The 17,722-nt window shown below is 38.6% G+C and overlaps 4 protein-coding genes across 4 annotated transcripts; 3 read left to right on the forward strand and 1 right to left on the reverse strand.

Annotated features, from left to right (window-relative positions):
* The first annotated feature begins 3,032 nt into the window (after positions 1-3,032).
* LOC137749249 (external alternative NAD(P)H-ubiquinone oxidoreductase B3, mitochondrial-like) lies at positions 3,033-6,291 on the forward strand. The gene is made up of 10 exons (XM_068489352.2): positions 3,033-3,267; positions 3,597-3,876; positions 3,987-4,196; positions 4,294-4,544; positions 4,637-4,856; positions 4,959-5,063; positions 5,202-5,465; positions 5,570-5,691; positions 5,802-5,921; positions 6,011-6,291. The coding sequence occupies exons 1-10, from the start codon at positions 3,179-3,181 to the stop codon at positions 6,096-6,098; spliced, it is 1,749 nt and encodes a 582-aa protein (XP_068345453.2). The 5' UTR covers positions 3,033-3,178; the 3' UTR covers positions 6,099-6,291.
* A 7-nt stretch (positions 6,292-6,298) lies between these two features.
* Positions 6,299-8,224, forward strand: LOC137709568 (uncharacterized). The gene has a single exon (XM_068448647.2). It carries the CDS (start codon positions 6,959-6,961, stop codon positions 8,039-8,041), a length of 1,083 nt encoding a protein of 360 aa, XP_068304748.2. The 5' UTR covers positions 6,299-6,958; the 3' UTR covers positions 8,042-8,224.
* Positions 8,225-8,440: 216 nt separating this feature from the next.
* Positions 8,441-10,159, reverse strand: LOC137709198 (uncharacterized). Its single transcript, XM_068448302.2, has one exon. It carries the CDS (start codon positions 10,012-10,014, stop codon positions 8,635-8,637), a length of 1,380 nt encoding a protein of 459 aa, XP_068304403.2. The 5' UTR covers positions 10,015-10,159; the 3' UTR covers positions 8,441-8,634.
* Positions 10,160-11,078: 919 nt separating this feature from the next.
* Positions 11,079-13,845, forward strand: LOC137749399 (putative F-box/FBD/LRR-repeat protein At4g03220). The gene is made up of 4 exons (XM_068489493.2): positions 11,079-11,381; positions 11,730-12,774; positions 12,931-13,113; positions 13,256-13,845. Exons 2-4 carry the CDS (start codon positions 11,749-11,751, stop codon positions 13,583-13,585), a joined length of 1,539 nt encoding a protein of 512 aa, XP_068345594.2. The 5' UTR covers positions 11,079-11,381; positions 11,730-11,748; the 3' UTR covers positions 13,586-13,845.
* The last annotated feature ends 3,877 nt before the right edge of the window (positions 13,846-17,722 follow it).

Below are 17,722 nucleotides of genomic sequence, written 5' to 3' on the forward strand. Positions count from 1 at the left end.
AAAAAAAACCCTGACAACTATAAGTTTTATACAAACACTTCAAGGCTCAATTGGAGAGAGAAAAACCCCTCAAATGCGAGGAGTCTCTTAGACACGTATATACAAAATGGATTTTTGGTATTCTTTGCGCATTTTAACACATTACAAGAACCGTTTGTGTGGTTTATGGTTTATTCCCATCCAAACTAAACTTAATAGCACAAGATTTATTTATTTATTATTGTTCAACTACAAATGTGGACGTAACCATATCATGAGAAGACAAGTACACTAAACTAAAATAAAAAACAAGGAATTTTCTGACATCTCCCAATTTTTAGAAAACAAGTACACTACTCCAAAAACTAACTAGTCTAGCTAGAACAAAGAATTTCACATTAGAATATTCATAGTTCACAAAGACATGGTCAGTGTAACCGGAACACGGAATGGTACACTACGTGTCATTATATAAATGGTGAGATATGTGTGTTAAAAAGTTAATAACTTAAAAAATAAAATTTACAACCACTTGTATAAAAACACGTGACGTACCATCCGTATTCCGATCATAATAAAAAATTTCTCGTAATGAAAACTACTGATCAATATTAAATATCAAGTATAACAAGATTTCAATGTGAAGGTTAAGTTGTAGACGTATAAATATATGAATTTACCCTTAAATAGTTGATTTTGAATGCATACAGTATAGTTTAAATTCTACGTTTTCTGCTAATTTTTTTGTGCAGCCATGGATACCAAACCAATCTTGTTGTTCGAGTTCTCCATTATTTTATTACGTGTATTTCTCAAGGCTCGTATCTTCGTTGCAACTGACACCATCAGCGAAAACAATTCTCTAACCAGTGATCAACCATTGTTTTTTCAGGTGGGATCTTCGAGCTAGGTTTCTTCAAACCAGGTTAGCTTTCAAACTACTATATAGGCATATGGTACTCCAAGCACATAGTATCTGAGAGGACTATCTCCGATATGGCCATTTCTTTGAGAAATTAGATGTATTCAGTTTCAAAGTGTTGTTGTTGGAGATTATAAGTGGAAAGAAGAGTGCTGCTTTTTATTGCTGTGAAAGTTCAGCAACTCTTGCTGGATGGGTAAGTACTAAAACATTATTCTAACTTATTCTCATTCTGTGTTTAACTCTTGCAAATTTATGAGTAATATATATATATATATATATATATATTTTTATATAGAATTTAAATTAGGCATGGGAGTTGTGGAAAGAAGGAAAAGGAAATGAGGTGATTGATGGATCAATAGGGGAAACATGCCGGCCTGATCCATGTAGGGTTTTTGTGCGTTCAAGAAGCACTAGATGATCGACTAACAATGTCTTCAGTAGTTCATATTCTGCAGGGCAATGAAGCTACACCTCCTTCACTTTCCAAAAAAACATGCGTTTTCTACACATGAATCTTGGTGCTGTTGGTTTTCTCCTCGAACACCTACCAATTTTTCCCATAATTCAGTCACCATGAGTTTGCCAGAAGGTTGATAAGGGTTGCATGAACAGTGACTGGAAAGCAAATAAGAAAATCGAATAGTAAATTAGAGAAAAACACCACGACAAACTATAACACTATGTTTGGATAAGAGAAATAAACTTGGAATTTGGATTAAAGTCAAACTTTATAAATTGACATGCACCAATTCTCTTGTTTGGATTCATAAACATACAAAATTTAGAATTTCTGCGTGAAAAAAAAACTTGGAATTTGGGACCTCCAATTCCCAAGTTTAAATTCCACGTAAATAAGTGTCATTTCTCAATTTCTATGATTGAAAGTTTAAAAATAACAAATTACGTATTCAATTCTATTGTTCTTTTAGGTTAACCAAACAAGAAAATTCACAAATTCTTGAAAATAAAATCCCGTCATTTTAAAATTCTTTAGTAATCTTAAATTTTTTCATCCAAACATAGTGTAAGTTTTATACAAACGCTTTAAGTGTTCATTTTTGGGAGAGATTCAAGAGGTATTTGGAGAGGTCAAAGCACATGCTGGCACATGTCAACCCGTATTTGAAGAGGTCAAAGCACATTCTGGCACATGTAAACTATTAACCTTATTAGCTAGGTTCACTGTTGTGGCATAATGAGTGTTTGCATTTGCTTATGCGATTTGTTTACTGTCACAATGTCAAACTTACTGCAGTAATATCTTGTTCTATCAATTCTTTTGAATGTGCGAGATATCAAGCTTATTGTAGCAAATATGTAGTTTATATATTCTATTGATTGAGAAAACGTGCATAGAATTAGCTCAATTGTTTTTTGGTAAGTACAATATGAACACATTGTCACAGAATCATATGATACAATTCCCTTCATACCACTGAGGTTAAGAAAAAGACACAATGTCACAAACTCATAGAATACAATTTGATTAGTATGAGAGACAAATCTCACGATGTGAAGAGTTACCCAACTATCTTAATTGCCAATCGACTGGCTACTCACGTCCTACAAAAGTTATACATCATCAGAGAAAACCCTATTTGATTAGATGGTGAAAGCATTACAAATTAATTTAAGTAAATTGTAGCAATGGTTCATCAACTAAAAATCCATTACTATTGGTCCCTTAACTTATCAAAATGTGTAGCTATAGTCATTTTCATCAATTTAGTCAAAATTTTGTCAAAATAAGTTATGTTGGAATAACCATTTATATAATAAGGGTCCCTCAACTCATCAAAGTGTGTAATTATGATCATTTTCGTCAACTACGTCAAATTTTTTGTCAAAACGAGTTATATTACAAGGACCATTGCTACAATTGGGTTAAAGTTAAAGGATCATTTCTCCAGTTGAATTAAAGTTGAGGGACCAATGGTAATGAATTTTTAGTTGAGGGACCATTACTCCAATTGAGTTAAAGTTAAGGGACCATATCTACAATTTACTTAATAATTTACAACCTAGTCTTGGATTGTTGGCCAAGGTACACGTCTCCTAATTTCCCGGTTTGACAAGTCAACCTCAGACCCCAAAAAATAGTGAGTGTCTGTCTAACCTTAGACCTCGGACCTTCACTCACATACCCGACCATTAGAAACTGTCACACCCCAAGTTTTCGAATTCTTCTAAATCCAGAAATAATATATCCGCCATTGTAATTTTCTAACCTTTTATTTCCCAGAAAGATTCAGAAACAATTTGAGTTTCAGAATGTGGGGACATTCTTTCTTTGAGACAGCCTCGAGGCTTTTCCATCAACGTTCCTCTTTATCCAAGATTCTCGTTGTTGTCACTGTGAGGTACTTGTTCAGTTATGAAACATACGTCTGTTCTTTATTTTAAAAAACAATTGATTGTCAATATAGGTATATTTTTCAGAATAATAATATGTATTCATTTTTTAATAAAGAACAGACATCATGCACATGAAATTTCTCTCTTTAACACACATGTTTATACGAGCTTGCATAGTTTTTGTTTAGCTTTCTTTTGCAAGGATTTATGTATTTATTATTTATATCTTTTTTTTGCCGATTATATATGGTACATATAACATCTTTGGCATTTTATGTTAAATGAAACTCTACATATCATGATTTCTTCTAACTTGCATTGCATATATTTGCAGTGGGGGAGGCCTAGCAACATTTCATGAGACCAAACCAGTCCATACTGTATATGCTGATTCGGCTCAGGAAGCCGAAACAAGCAAGAAAAAGAAGGTGGTAGTACTAGGAACCGGTTGGGCCGGAGTCAGTTTCTTGAAGAATTTGAGGAGTTCTTCTTATGATGTTGAAGTGGTGTCACCCAAAAATTATTTCATGTTCACGCCTTTGCTACCGAGTGTTACATGTGGCACGGTTGAAGCACGCAGCATTGTTGAACCAATTCGCAAGATTACTGATAAGGTATGTGCCTAGACATGTAATGTATATAAATTTTATGATCTGGATGATTGATTAATTGGATATGATGAGACAATTATGCTTAATTCTCTTTGGTTTCAATGATATGGCAGAAAGGTTTAGATGTTGAATTTAGGGAAGCAGAATGTTATCGAATCGATCCAAAGAATAAGAAAGTTCTCTGTCGATCAACCCAACACAGTAATTTGGGTTTGAAAGAAGCTGAGTTTAGTGTAGATTACGACTACCTGATCGTTGCAATGGGAGCCAAAACAAACACATTTAACACTCCTGGTGTTGAGCAATATGCTCATTTCTTGAAGGTAACTTAAACTTATTCTTCCTCCCATGTCCGATACGTATTTTATAGGATGAAGAAATAGTAAGTGTTAATGTTAGGTTTGAGCTTTTGATTTGCAGGGAATAGAGGACGCTGTGAGGATTCGACAGACTGTGATCGACTGTTTCGAAAGGGCAAGTCTTCCTAGCGTAAGCGAAGAAGAGAAGAAGAAACTTCTGAGTTTTGTATGTGTTGGTGGCGGTCCAGCTGGTGTGGAGTTTGCTGCAGAGCTTCATGACTTTGTAAAAGAGGATTTAGCCAAATTATACCCTTCAGTTATAGAATACGTAAAAATTACTGTGATCGAAGCAAGCGATCATATTTTGAACATGTAAGGCATGCATACAGGTTTCTGTATTAGGGTTTTACATGTTTAAAGATGCTAATTTAATTTTTACACACTTGGTTAATTTGGTGTTGCAGGTTTGACAAGAGAATTACTTCATTTGCTGAAGGGAAGTTCTTCCGAGACGGAATTGATGTAAAAACAGGTTCATTGGTCGTAAAATTAACTGATAAGGAAGTATCCGCTAAAGATAGAGACACAGGAAAAATTTCAAATATACCTTATGGGATGGTTCTCTGGGCAACTGGTATCGGGCCACGCCCTGAGATTATCGATTTTATGAAGCAGATTGGTCAGGTTTGATACTAACTTGTGCTTGTTTCCAATTGTAGTCGAGAGCTTAACTTTGGATTGGATGCTTCAATTAATCAAATGATGTAATTTGTCTGCACAAAACAGATGAATCGGCGTGTTTTGGCTACGGATGAATGGCTGAGGGTGGAAGGATGTGACGGCGTGTATGCTTTAGGTGATTGTGCAACAGTAAATCAACGCCGCGTCGTGGTATCTATTTAATATTTTTCTGCTTATGCCATGCACTGCAGTGTGGTTGATAGTGTCGATGCATGTATTGTTGTATGGTAGAATTTGCCGATTCTATGTATGATATTTTGTTGTCATTGCATACCAATTTGTTGTCAGGATGATATTGTTTCGATATTCCAAAAGGCAGATAAGGACAACTCTGGTACATTAAGTCTAGAGGAATTTCAAGAAGTCATGGAGGACCTCATGGTCAGGTATCCTCAACTGAGCCTTCATTTGAAGAGCAAGCATATGAGGAATATTGATGAGTTGCTGGAAAATAGTTGGAAAAACCCGAAAGATGAAATCGATATTGAAACGTTTAAAGCAGCTCTTTCCCAAGCAGATTCGCAGATGAAAAATCTTCCGGCAACTGCCCAGGTTGGCTCATTATATTCACTTCTTTTTCCATCACATCTCCTTATCCTCTTAACTCATATTCTATTTCTTTAACTATTTTTGTTTTCGAAATTTTAATAATTTAGGTAGCTGCTCAACAAGGTGCCTACCTTGCCGACTGTTTCAATCGTATGGAGGAATGTGAGAAGTACCCTGAAGGTCCCCTCAAGTTCAGGGATGTTGGACGCCACCGCTTTCAACCCTTCAGGTGAAATTCTATCACCAATCCATCATACAACCAACTTTAATGTCGTGCTTAGTTACAATGCTATGCTACTAGGCTCATTGGCATGAACTTTTTATATGATTTACTTGAAGGTATAAACACTTTGGGATGTTTGCCCCACTGGGAGGAGAACAAACTGCAGCTCATCTTCCAGGAGATTGGGTCTCAATTGGCCACAGCACTCAGTGGCTCTGGTACTCAGTATATGCTAGGTAAATATCTGATACACATTTGCTTTCACTCAGCTTAAATCCGGCATTAGCATATCGGTTTCTACTGAAAATTCTTGGAATTTTTGCAGCAAGCTAGTGAGTTGGCGCACAAGGGTGCTGGTGGTTTCGGATTGGGGAAGGCGATCTATTTTTGGAAGGGACTCCAGTCGGATTTGAGACCAGATGGGAGCAAATATATCATCACACTGGAACTGTGTTTCCACCATTTGTCTTGCAATGTATTAGGTAGAGCATTGGTTCCATTTATTTCTTACTGTCAAACTTGTAACCGGATTGAAGTTATGATATTTGTACTACATATATGCAAAAAATACATTTGTATTTTGTATGCATCTAGTAGTTGTTTGTATGAACCAAGCCAAGACTAGAAATCTACAGTCTAAAGCTGAAGGAGCTAAGCGCTCAAATGGTTAACAACTTTTATTCCTTGCACCCGAGGTCCTAGATTCAATTCTCTCTTCTTCAATATTGGTTGTATTGAAAAAAAAAAACTTTATAAATGATAGCTAAAAACATAAACCATGTCAACGAAAGAGATCAAAGTTGAAAATGAATAGAAGTCAACTTTTCTCAACCCGTCTCCTTTTTATAAAGATATAACATCTTATTTAGACGTTCTTCTGTTCAAAAACCGAACTAGGGACAATGAGAGAGAGGGTGGGATCAATGAATGGGTAAGTGTAGGCCTGAAAACCAAGGGATAAGGTAGACATGATTTTTTGTGTCTTGCCGTATAGTACAAGTGAACTGGATGCTAGACCTTAGAATTTCTCCCTATCAAGAGCAGGGAAAATGATTATATACAACAAAATGGCAAAACTGGGCCAAAAAGAAAGAAGTGAAAAAAAACCAAGAGGAAGTGAAAAAACCAAGTGTGCCGGCTTGTTTAAAGCACTTCTATTAAAACCCGCGCAGCAGCCGCGCCTCAACGTTCTTCTCCCAAGTCCAGTGACTGACGACTGAGGCATTTCATCAAACACCTTACCTGCACTTCCGAACCCCCCACCCCATCCGCTATGAATATCCAGAGCATGCTATCTTCTTCCTCAAGGCACTTGCGATACTACATAGCAGCAGCCGCAGCATCAGACCTACGCGCTCTTACTTTCCTCCCCAACTCCGCTCCAATTCGGCGCCCGAATCACAACCCCCCGCCATTCTCCACCTCAGTCGATCCGCCATTGTTTTCCACCGCAACCAGATTCATTAGCAGCTCTCGGACCTCTTCTTCCCTAGAGCAAGAGGCTACCCTGAATCAAATTCTTTCCTCCATACAAAACGCCGCCACATTACTCGAATCCTTGTACGAAAACCGCCTTTTCCTCAGCCCCAAATCGTTCAAGCGCGTGCTGGTTGCGGCCGCCGCCGAAAGCAACGACCTTTCCCTCCTATCTCAGCTTCTTCAGGTCGCAATCGCGTCTTCTCATCCTTTAAATTCTGCTTGTTTTCTCACTGTCGCCAAAGCTTTCGCAAAGTCGGATGATTGCGCGGAGCTGCTCAGATTAACCAAGCAGGTAATGGAGCTCACCTCTCCCAGCATGACAGTCATAAACAGGATTCTCTTTGCTTTCGGCGAATGCGGAGAGACTGAGAAGGCGCTCCTGATCTTTTCCCAGATGAAAACTCTCGATTTCGTGCCTGATTTGTACACCCACAACACTGTTTTAGAGATTTTAGGATATGCCGGTAGGATTGATGAAATGCTGGGTCAGTTCGGGGTTATGAAAGAGACCGGCATTGTCCCGGATGTGGTTTCTTACAATACGGTGTTGAACAATTTGAGGAAGCTTGGGAAATTCGATGTGTGTATGTTTTACTTCAAGGAAATGGGTGAAAATGGTGTGGAGGCAGATTTGCTTACTTATACTGCAGTGATTGAGAGCCTGGGAAGATCAGGAAATGTTGAGGAGGCATTGAGATTCTTCGACGAGATGAAGGCGAGGCACGTTCGTCCTTCCCTGTATGTTTATCGGTCACTGATCACGAACCTGAAGAAGATGGGGAAGGTGGACTTGGCATTGAGTTTAACAGAGGAGATGAATTCGTGTGATTCGGAGCTTGCTGGTCCAATGGATTTCAAACGTAATAAACGGTTGTAAGTAGTTCTAAGCTGGAGATACCTTTTGGTTTTCGATTTGTAGGTCTCTTGTTATTGCCAATTGATGTAGTTGTATAGTGATTTAAATGTGCTATTCACTTTGTTTGCTCAGTTTCGAAATGATTTGTATCAAACATGATTCGAATTCAACAGTTTTCTTCGAGCAAAGTTGTTCTTATTTGCAGACTGATGATACTCGGATTACTAGTCCTATGGACTCCAAATGAAATATACACTTGTAAGTAGTTAGAAGCTGAAGTTATCTTTTGGTTTTTGGTTTCAAGGTCTCTTGCTATTGCCAATTGGTATATAGTTGTATACCAATTGGAATGATTTTGTATCAAGATTCAGATTTCGACACTTTTGTTCGAGTGAAATCGTTGTTATTAGCAGACAGATCTTGCTAGGAAGCAAGAAAAATAGCTTCATCTATTATTATTGCATAGCAGAGAAACCAGAGACTTACAAACCCAATTGACCATTACAAAGTGCATACTTACTCCATAACAAGAGTTATGGCTAACTGAAAATCAAGTAAACTTTAGAACAAAAATTAACAAATTCAGTCGAGGTGAAGTTCCTCGACAATTCCACTTATTCTTCTTCAGCACCTTCTTCTGCAAAACTCAATTCATGGCAAACCTCCCCATTGGTGCTAAAGTAGGATTTCATCCCAACCAATTCAGCAGCCCTTTTGGCTGGCCCCGAACCCCTCGGAGTATCAATACCACATCGGACTGTCTTAATTTTTGGAAGCACATCTCCTATCTCAGCAATAACTGAAGGTGACTTGTTATCCTCTGCTGCTCCTTGGTACACCACTATCTCACTTGGAATCTCCCACCTCTTCTTCACCCGGCACTCCGGTCCTTGACTCCTGGATGTCTCACGGGCAATGCCATGCGGCTTTCCAACCAAGGAGACCCGCCTCTTGTCACCTCTCTTACTGTCATCCTTATCATCCTCAGGCCAAGACCGCTTCCGACCATCACTCACTGCCGAATTCCCAATCTGATTGTACCTACTAGGCACAACCCTCCCAGGCTTGAATGGTGTTTTCTTAGCAGGCACAGACTTCTCGGCTCCGTCTTTAAAAAGCTTCTTGGGTCCAATTGATGCAAGAACCTTGTCTTGCTTCTTCACAGGCCTTTTGGACCCTCCAACAGTAGTTGCAGCCTGTTTCGGAGCTTGAACCTTGGACACAGTTTTCCTCGATTTCGGACTCAAACTCAAACTCTTGCCCCTCTCTTTCGTAGCCCTCAATTCATCGATGTCCTGAAGCTTCCAAAAGCACGATTTCCTGCGACTCTGCGTTGCCTGAACAGGGGTGATCTCGAACTTACTCGGCCTCTGAAATCCGGCTCCAGCTACAATCTCAGACGGCCCCAAACTCATTCCTCTCCGATTAACCTTCGACCTCACACTCATCATCATAGACTCAATCTTTTTCAACCCATCCAAATTCTTCACACTTTGTTTCTGCTCCATGAACTTCGCCGCCACAACCCTTCCACGCTTCTCTACCGCCTTCTCGTTTCTCTCGGCCTTTTCAAGTTTAAGCGCTTCGAGCCTCGAATTCAATCTACTAATCTCCTTCTCAATCTCTTCAATCTCTGCATCGATCTTCCCCTCATCTCGAACTCTCTCTTCTCCTTCTTCAACCTCTGCAAGACCCTTCTTCTTCGCAACCGCCGAGAAGGGATCAAGATTCGTATTTGCGTCCAGCGGCTTGAAGGGCACCGAAGATTTGACGCAGACAGGGGTTTTCAGAATCGCGGGGCTCAGATTCTCTTTGCTGCAACCCGATTCAAACGACTCGGAAGAGCAATTCAGCGAAAGGGGTTGGAGTATATCGGACCAGGAAGCCTTCACGACGGAGGAGCCGCCTTCGGAGTCTTCGTTGTCGAAGGCGGCGTTGTTCCACACCTGAAGGTCTGGTGCGTTAATGGCGTCTTGGTATTCAACTACACTCATTTTCGCTCACTGGGTTCGAAGCTCAAACGATTTTAGGGGAAGATGGAAAGATTGTATGATGGGGTTTTGTACTGTAACTGCTGATTTGTGATTCTTGGATGAGAGAGAGAGAGAGAGAGAGAGAGGCGATCTTTATTTTTTTTTGTATTTTGAGATTTTTGACCGTTGGGAAGAAATTTAGACGTTGGGGCCAGCCTGAGGCTCCATGTAATCGTAGCCGTCGGATGCTAAACGGCTCCTATAGACGCTCCGATTTGAGTTAAAGTTTTTTGTTTTTAATGAGATTTGAAGTATTTTTGCTCTCGTTTTTTTTGGACATATTTGTTTTTACCTTTACGTTTATATTTTTTTAGTTCAGAGGTTTTTATTACGTAGGATAATGCCCAATTTCTGAGAAAATATAAATTTGTTTTTTTCAAACACTAAATTGGGCGATTTTGGGAAACACAATTTCTGAATATTTAAAAATTGAAAACTGAAGAGAATATATAATTCATGACATCACATGGTAAAATCCTCGCTTTTCAACATTATATTGTACGGAGAAGTCTGGTTCAGTAGTTCGGACATGACATGAGTATCGTAAGGGTGATGTCACCTCTAACAATTTTTTTTTTCTATTAAGATTAGACATCTTTCATATTTGGTGCTCTTAATCATGTGAGGACTAGATTCATTAAAATTGACAGTTGTGCGACCTATTAGTATAAGCAAATCTCAATCATGTCCTCGCCCGCCCCACCCAAAGAGGCAAGACCATGATCCTAATTTTTCATGGTATAAAGTTGTATTTCAATATTTTTTTTTTCAATTAATTTGGTTTTTTTTTTATGGAATTAATTTGGTAGTATTGAAAAATTTTGGAACAGTTCCTTCGGGATTACAAGCATTACGGGTGGAATATGACTCTTCCTTCACCACGGAACTAATAATGGAGAATGGTAATTCAACTTATTTAGGACTATACCAAAAATAATTGGCTGACAAATTTCCAACTGAGAAAAAATAAAGATGCCAGCTTTCTTGCAGCAGTATATGAATAGGAAGACTCCGATTAGAGAGATAGAGACATGGGGCTCAACAAACACACACGAACACTATGCTCATAATTGAGATCGCTGACCATTTCATATATGATTGACTTTCCGCGATGCTTTTTTGGAGCGACCTACCAAACCAGCGATCGGTGACACTTTCCAAGAAAAATAAAATTCCCGGTGTGTTGGGTGTCCAAAGGTCATGATTCAGCCCCAACCCAATCATCTAGCCGCAGCTCACTCAGCCCACTTCCGATCTTTCTCTATAAACAAAGGGTCGAAGTCGAAACCCTAAATCGTTTGCCTTGTCAAATGACAACTCTTGTGACTGTAAGTTGGAAATTTTCCTGTGTCTTCTTCTTCCTCTATTATTCTTCTCTTCTTTCTTCTTCTGTAACGTAAGTTCTCTTTATATGTATTTTCACCAATATGTACGTATATTTATATGTGTTTGTATACATGTTGAATTCAACTATCCGAACTTCTATTTTTTGCACTTAATAGATTATCCTTGCAAAATAGTAGACACATAGGAAATGTTTGAGGTGTCTAATTGACTTCAAAAAAATTAACGAACACTATATATATATATTAGCGTTTCGTATAAATTTTATCTAGGCTCTGATCATCATCAGCACTGACTTGAGGGGCGTTTTTTTTTTTTTATATTCTCACCAGGTAATGAACCCTTTAACCCATGGAAATCACCAGAGCTTTTATAGTGGGAGAAAAGAAAGCACACGATGAGCAAAAGTGCAGTGCTGACAGAATCAGCAATCTTCCAAACGATATTTTGTACCAAATACTCTCCTTGTTACCCTTCAAATACACAGCACGAACCAGTGTTTTATCTAGAAGATGGAGATATCTATGGACTTGCGTTCCCGTCCTCGACTTCTGTGCGGGCTTCGCATCTGAGGTCGATGATACAAAACGGATGCAGTTCATAACCACTGTTTTGACTCGTCGTCAAGAAAACTCCAACATAAAGGTTTTTCGCATTGGGAGTGAAGAATCTAGAGATGCGAGTTTTCAATTTTTACATGACTGCATCTGCTGGGTTGTGCAGCATAATCAGGTTGAAGAAATTGTACTCTATCTGAAGATCGTAAATGGCAGGTTTGATTTGCCTCTTTGTGTATATGAGAGTAATTCATTGAGGAGTCTCACACTGGCAGCCACTAGCGGTTTTTCCTTTCTCCGTGTTACGATGGCTACTACTACTATTGGTCTCCGTTCACTTCACACCTTGTCTTTAATTCGTGTGAAATTCTTGGATAATAGGGATTTGGTTATGGATTTATTTTCTGATTCAACATTCCCTTTCCTTGAGAAATTGACCATTTTAATATGTAGAGGAATACGTGATCTCAAAATAAGTTGTTCGCGCCTTGAATATGTACGAGTGTTCCGAACAGATTTATTTAGGCTGCACATATGTGGAATGAGACTGAAGAATTTGGACGTCATGGGCTGTTTCGTCAATGCAACTGAAAGTTTCGTCGACATATTTGCTCCAAATCTGCAGACGTTTCGTTGGAAACATAATTACCTTACAACAGGGAAATATTTGATCCAAATCTCTCCTACCATGAGAACATCTGACGTAAATTTTTTGGTCCAGGGCAATGATATTAGCATGGCGATGACTTGTGTCGCAGTCAATCTTTTGTGCGGATTATCCCATGTTCAACAACTTGTCCTCAGCATCGACGCTCTCCAGGTTCATTTCCTCATCTGTTTTCTTGTCTACTACTTTGAAGCTCTTTAGACTTTTAATTTCATAATATGAGATATATATTAGACTAGAAAAATTGTGCCAAGTGATGATATCATCTACTTGTACGCATTTTCTGAATTATTTAATTGATATATCCAGGTTTTATCCAGAATATATTTTGAAGATGGTCTACCAAATTCATTTGTGAAACTTCAGACCTTAGAAATTCAAACTGAGGGCTTTGGCAAACGTGAGATCCCAGGTCTAGCGTGCCTGTTCAAGAGCTCTCCCATACTCCACACTCTCAAAATCGACATATCCAATGGCAGCGACCAGAATGATGTAAGATTTTGCCTACTTTGGTGTACTGTATATTAGTAAGTTTACAAGGACAAATACGGTTTAAGGTTACACTGTGAACCTTATAGAGTTTTGAATATATAACTAATAACGATTAACAACATATTGTATAATTTTGTTGCAGGTATGGAACAACAGTTTGTTGGACATTACTAAATGCACTGAAGAACAATACTGGGAAAGTCAAGCTCAGGTTTTGAGTCCCTCCCTGTGTCATCTAAGGGTGGTGAAGATCGTTGTTGCCAGTTATCCTATGAATCTTATGATCCCCGAGAGTGTGATTAGCGTTGTGAGGGTTTTACTTCAACATGGAGGAGGATTGCAAGACATGGTTCTTAGTTCTTATCACCCGACATATTTCCGAGATCCTTGGAAGGATACAATTGGTTTAATAGAGGGATTTCCGCGAGCATCTGCCAATGTCAAAATCTCAATCGTTTTGCTTGCTGACTGATTGTTTTTCAATGTGCATGGATCCATGTAGATGATGAAGCTATTAACTGGTTCTTCATGTTTAATATGTGATCAAAACGAAAATGTAACTAAAAACATCTCCCTTGTATGCAAATTGAATACAAACGAAAATGTAACTAAACATCTCCCATGCATGTATGAAAATGTAACTAAAAACATCTCCCATGTTTGAAGAATATTTGTGTTATCCCTCTCCAATTTGGTTTGATTCTTCAATTTTGAAATTAGTGATTTATTGTTTCGAATTAGGATTTCAATTGTTGCTTTTATAATTCAAATTTATTATCCATTCCCCCCAAAAAAATGATAATTCTTTCCTACTATTTTATTCGAGTTGTGCTCTCACCATGCGGAGTCCATACGAAAAAGTTGCAAAATTGCACGCGGAACTCCAATTATTAATGTGTCGTGGGGCCACGCTACTGACACTCTATCCTCTTTACTTAACACATCCTAATTCTGATATCCTTCAAACATCAGGATGGACACGTGTCGATACCTAAGGGTGACGAAATCATTTTAACATGCATGCAAGTTATGAAGAAAGAACAAACGGAAATAAAATATGTAAATTTAAAATATATTGAGATATGAAATGCGGGAATATGTTTAGAGTATACAACTAATAAAAAATACTACGAAAGAAATATTATATAACAATGAGATTACAAAGAAAAGGGGGTCCTACACCAAAAGGACTTGAAGGTACCAATACGGGAATGCCTCAACACCGAGATCGTACACCTCGTTTTTAAGTCCTAAAGGGGGTGCAAAACAAAACGTGAGTGGACCAATGTTTATAGTAATAATAATAATAATAATAAGAAAACCGTTTTTCCTTTCTGAACATACTAACCCTATGTTTTGAAAACACATATAATACTATATAATAGGTTTTTTGAAAACCCTAGCATGCCATGAAAACGTTCGTAAAACATGTACGTATAAACCAGTGCTCAGTAATGGTAATATAGTTGCTCAAAGGAAAATCCATAAAACATTCGTAAATCATAAAACAGTGTACTTAACTAGGGGTATCATAGTCGCCCGAATTCATTCCATCATCCGAGGATGAAGCTGTACAACACTGGGTTACGACAGTGAAGAAACATGGTAGGTCCCATCACTTGAAGATGAAGCTATACGACTCTGGATTACGTCAAAGAAGAAAAAGTGCATAACACACCGACACTAGCCATGGCTAGTGAAGCTGTCCGACACTAGTTTCGCCAGTGAAGCTGGGAGTATGTCATAAAATATCTCACTACTCATCAAACTGTGTCCTATGGCCATAGACATATACATACTCGTGTTGTGTGTATGTGTTGTATGATTACCCACTAAATAAGTACCGGAAGCATAAATTATATCTCTTGTATCAAATCATCGGAGCTCAAAAGTTCAAGCATCATATCATAAATCATATTCGTAAATCCATCATATTTCGTAAAGTATAAAAAGTCATGGTTCGCAAATCTTTCTAAACGTAAATTCAATAATCATAAACATTTCATAAAACGTAAGTTCGATAAATCATAAATATATCTCATGAAGCATAAAATCAGGAAATCATGCTTTTCATGAATGCAATCCTAATATTTTGATAAAAACATGCAATTTGAGAAGGGGTCCACTCACAGATAATCCGTCGCCGAAGAGTCATGCAAACTAAGGAGGACGGGGTTGTCCTTAACGAATCACCTAAGCACATAAAATGACCAATTAGTAAAAACTAAAACCTTACTAAAACAATTGAATTTGGGAAAATGGAGCCCGAATTTGGAATCAGGGCGTTGAAATTAGTCTAGGAGGGGTCATGGTCGAAGCCCAAAAAAAAAGTCAACAAAAGTCAACATTGACGGCCAACTGGTCAATTGTCAACACTGATCGAGAAGTCAACGGCTGACTCACCTGAGCCAAGCCGCCAAAGCTGAGTCGAGCTAACCCAAGCTGCCGAAACTCACACCGGAATTTGGAATTTTTGGTCGAAAATTTGGGCAAATTTCGAAGCTTCGTAACTTCATCGTTTCTTAACCAAATTCGACCCATAATATATCAAAACGATGATAGGAAAGTGTAGAACAAGATTATACCTATTTAAAGCTCAATGGTGGCTAGAGATGACTGGAAAATAGCCTGAAAGGCGACAAGTCCACATGAAAACAGGGTTCTTCGCCGAAAACTGGAAAAACTTTAAACGTCCATAACTTCGTCAATACTTAACGAAATTGAATGATTCAAAAGCGCAAAATCATACCTCAAAAAGGGACGAAAAGATTGGTACCTTTCTCAGTGGCTGACTCGCTATGATTTAGTTGAAAAATGGCTCGAAAGCCGCGAAGGTCGCCAGAAACTGGGGTAAACTTTAAATGTTCATAATTTCTTCAATTCTTAACCAAAATCGACGATCTTTATATGGAAATGAAGCTTAAAATGAGTAGAACACATCCATACCAATTTAGACCGAATGGTGGCCGGAGTTGGTTGGAAAACGCCAGCAAAAGTTGCAATTTTTGCTGAAAAACTGGGGAAGTCTTTCCTTGAGGCATTTATGGTCTAAAAGCCACCAAAACTTATCAAAAACCTTCTAATCATATCCCTAGACATGATCAACTAAGTTCTGGACTAAGCTTAAGGCTTACCTTCCTAGATATGGTAGGAACTCGCAGGGAAATTTTGTGCACAGTGGTTGCACAGTATAGCGCGATGGAGATATTTTTGAGGGTTTTTTCGTCGTTCCTGGTCTGAGGGTCTTGCAGGGGCACAAAGATGGTGATGATGGAATTTTCCTTGTTGTTGTTATATGTGAGTATGTGTGTGTGTGTGTGTGTGTCTCAAAGAGAAAAAGAGAGTGTAGAGAAATGAGAAAAAAAGAAAGAAGGGAAAAGAGAGAAAAAGTGAAGATGAGAGAGAGCCATGGAAGAGAGAGTGAAGAGAGGGAAAAAGGAATCCGGGGGACAAGGGGACAAGTGTGGGCCCTATTGGCTCACAACACAAAGCCAAAAGAGACGAAATGGGAAAATATCCCGCGAATGTAATATTACCGAAATACCTTTAACGCTTCGAATTCCATAAAATTAAGGACAGGTTGTTACATTACCTTTTCTTTGAGATGTGTTATCCACAACTCTTTTTGCTTCCTACACTTTTTTTTTTTTTAGATCGTCAGATCAAATGATATAAATTAAAAAAAAATGTATGAAAGTAATAGGTGTGTAAATAGCACCACCCTTCTTTTTTCTATATTTTCTTCCTCATTCCTTTTTCTCCCTCTATCATCCATCACACACACTCTTCCGCTGTCACTATGCACACATGATGCACAACTTTCTCGCCCACCACCTCCTAAATCAAGGACACCACCATCTTTGTGTCGTCCTCACGAGCCTAGAACACCCATGCTTGCCTCGAACTTTCTAGCCAAAACACGTGCGTGTTCTGAGGTAGGATTTTCATTCTTGAATCACTCAATTTGGTTGAGAAATGAGAAAGTTATGACAATTTGAAAAATGTGCAGAAAAACCGGTGAAACCCTATTTTTGGCAAGTTTTAGTGACTCATGCCAGCTTTGCTGGCCAACGACAGGCAACCGAGGCTCAAGGCCACCACCATTGGACTCACCTAGAGGTTAAAGCATAACACAGTCATCAAACTAGACGTTGGAGCATGCACGATGACGCAGTTAACGCAAAAATTCTAGTGAAAATCTCTAGAATTTTGTGAGTATTTTGCATTTAGGCTCTGATCGGCGCAGTCTGGCTTGACTGCTTCAAATTGGGTCAAATCTGATCGGATCAGACCATACCGGGCTCAGATCGACATTGACCATCCAACGTTTGTTGATTTTTTTACGAAAGCGGCTTCGAGACCCTTTTAGGGTATCTCAACACGCTAATTCTGAATTCGCACTCCATTTCTTCCAAATCAATTGTTTCAACATAGTTCTGCTAATAAGTAATTTTATATGCTTAGGTGCGATTGTTATCGGTGACATTGTTCTTTCTATGTTGAGTTGCTTTTTGTGGATGGAGTATATGTAAGTGGACACTTTTTCCAAATGCATGATTTTATATATTACTAGATATGTGTGGGTCCAAATGAGATAGGAGTGAAGATT

The sequence above is a fragment of the Pyrus communis genome, chromosome 17 (genome assembly GCF_041283825.1).
Source record: "Pyrus communis isolate YQ-2024b chromosome 17, ASM4128382v1, whole genome shotgun sequence".
In the NCBI taxonomy this organism is placed as follows: domain Eukaryota; kingdom Viridiplantae; phylum Streptophyta; class Magnoliopsida; order Rosales; family Rosaceae; genus Pyrus; species Pyrus communis.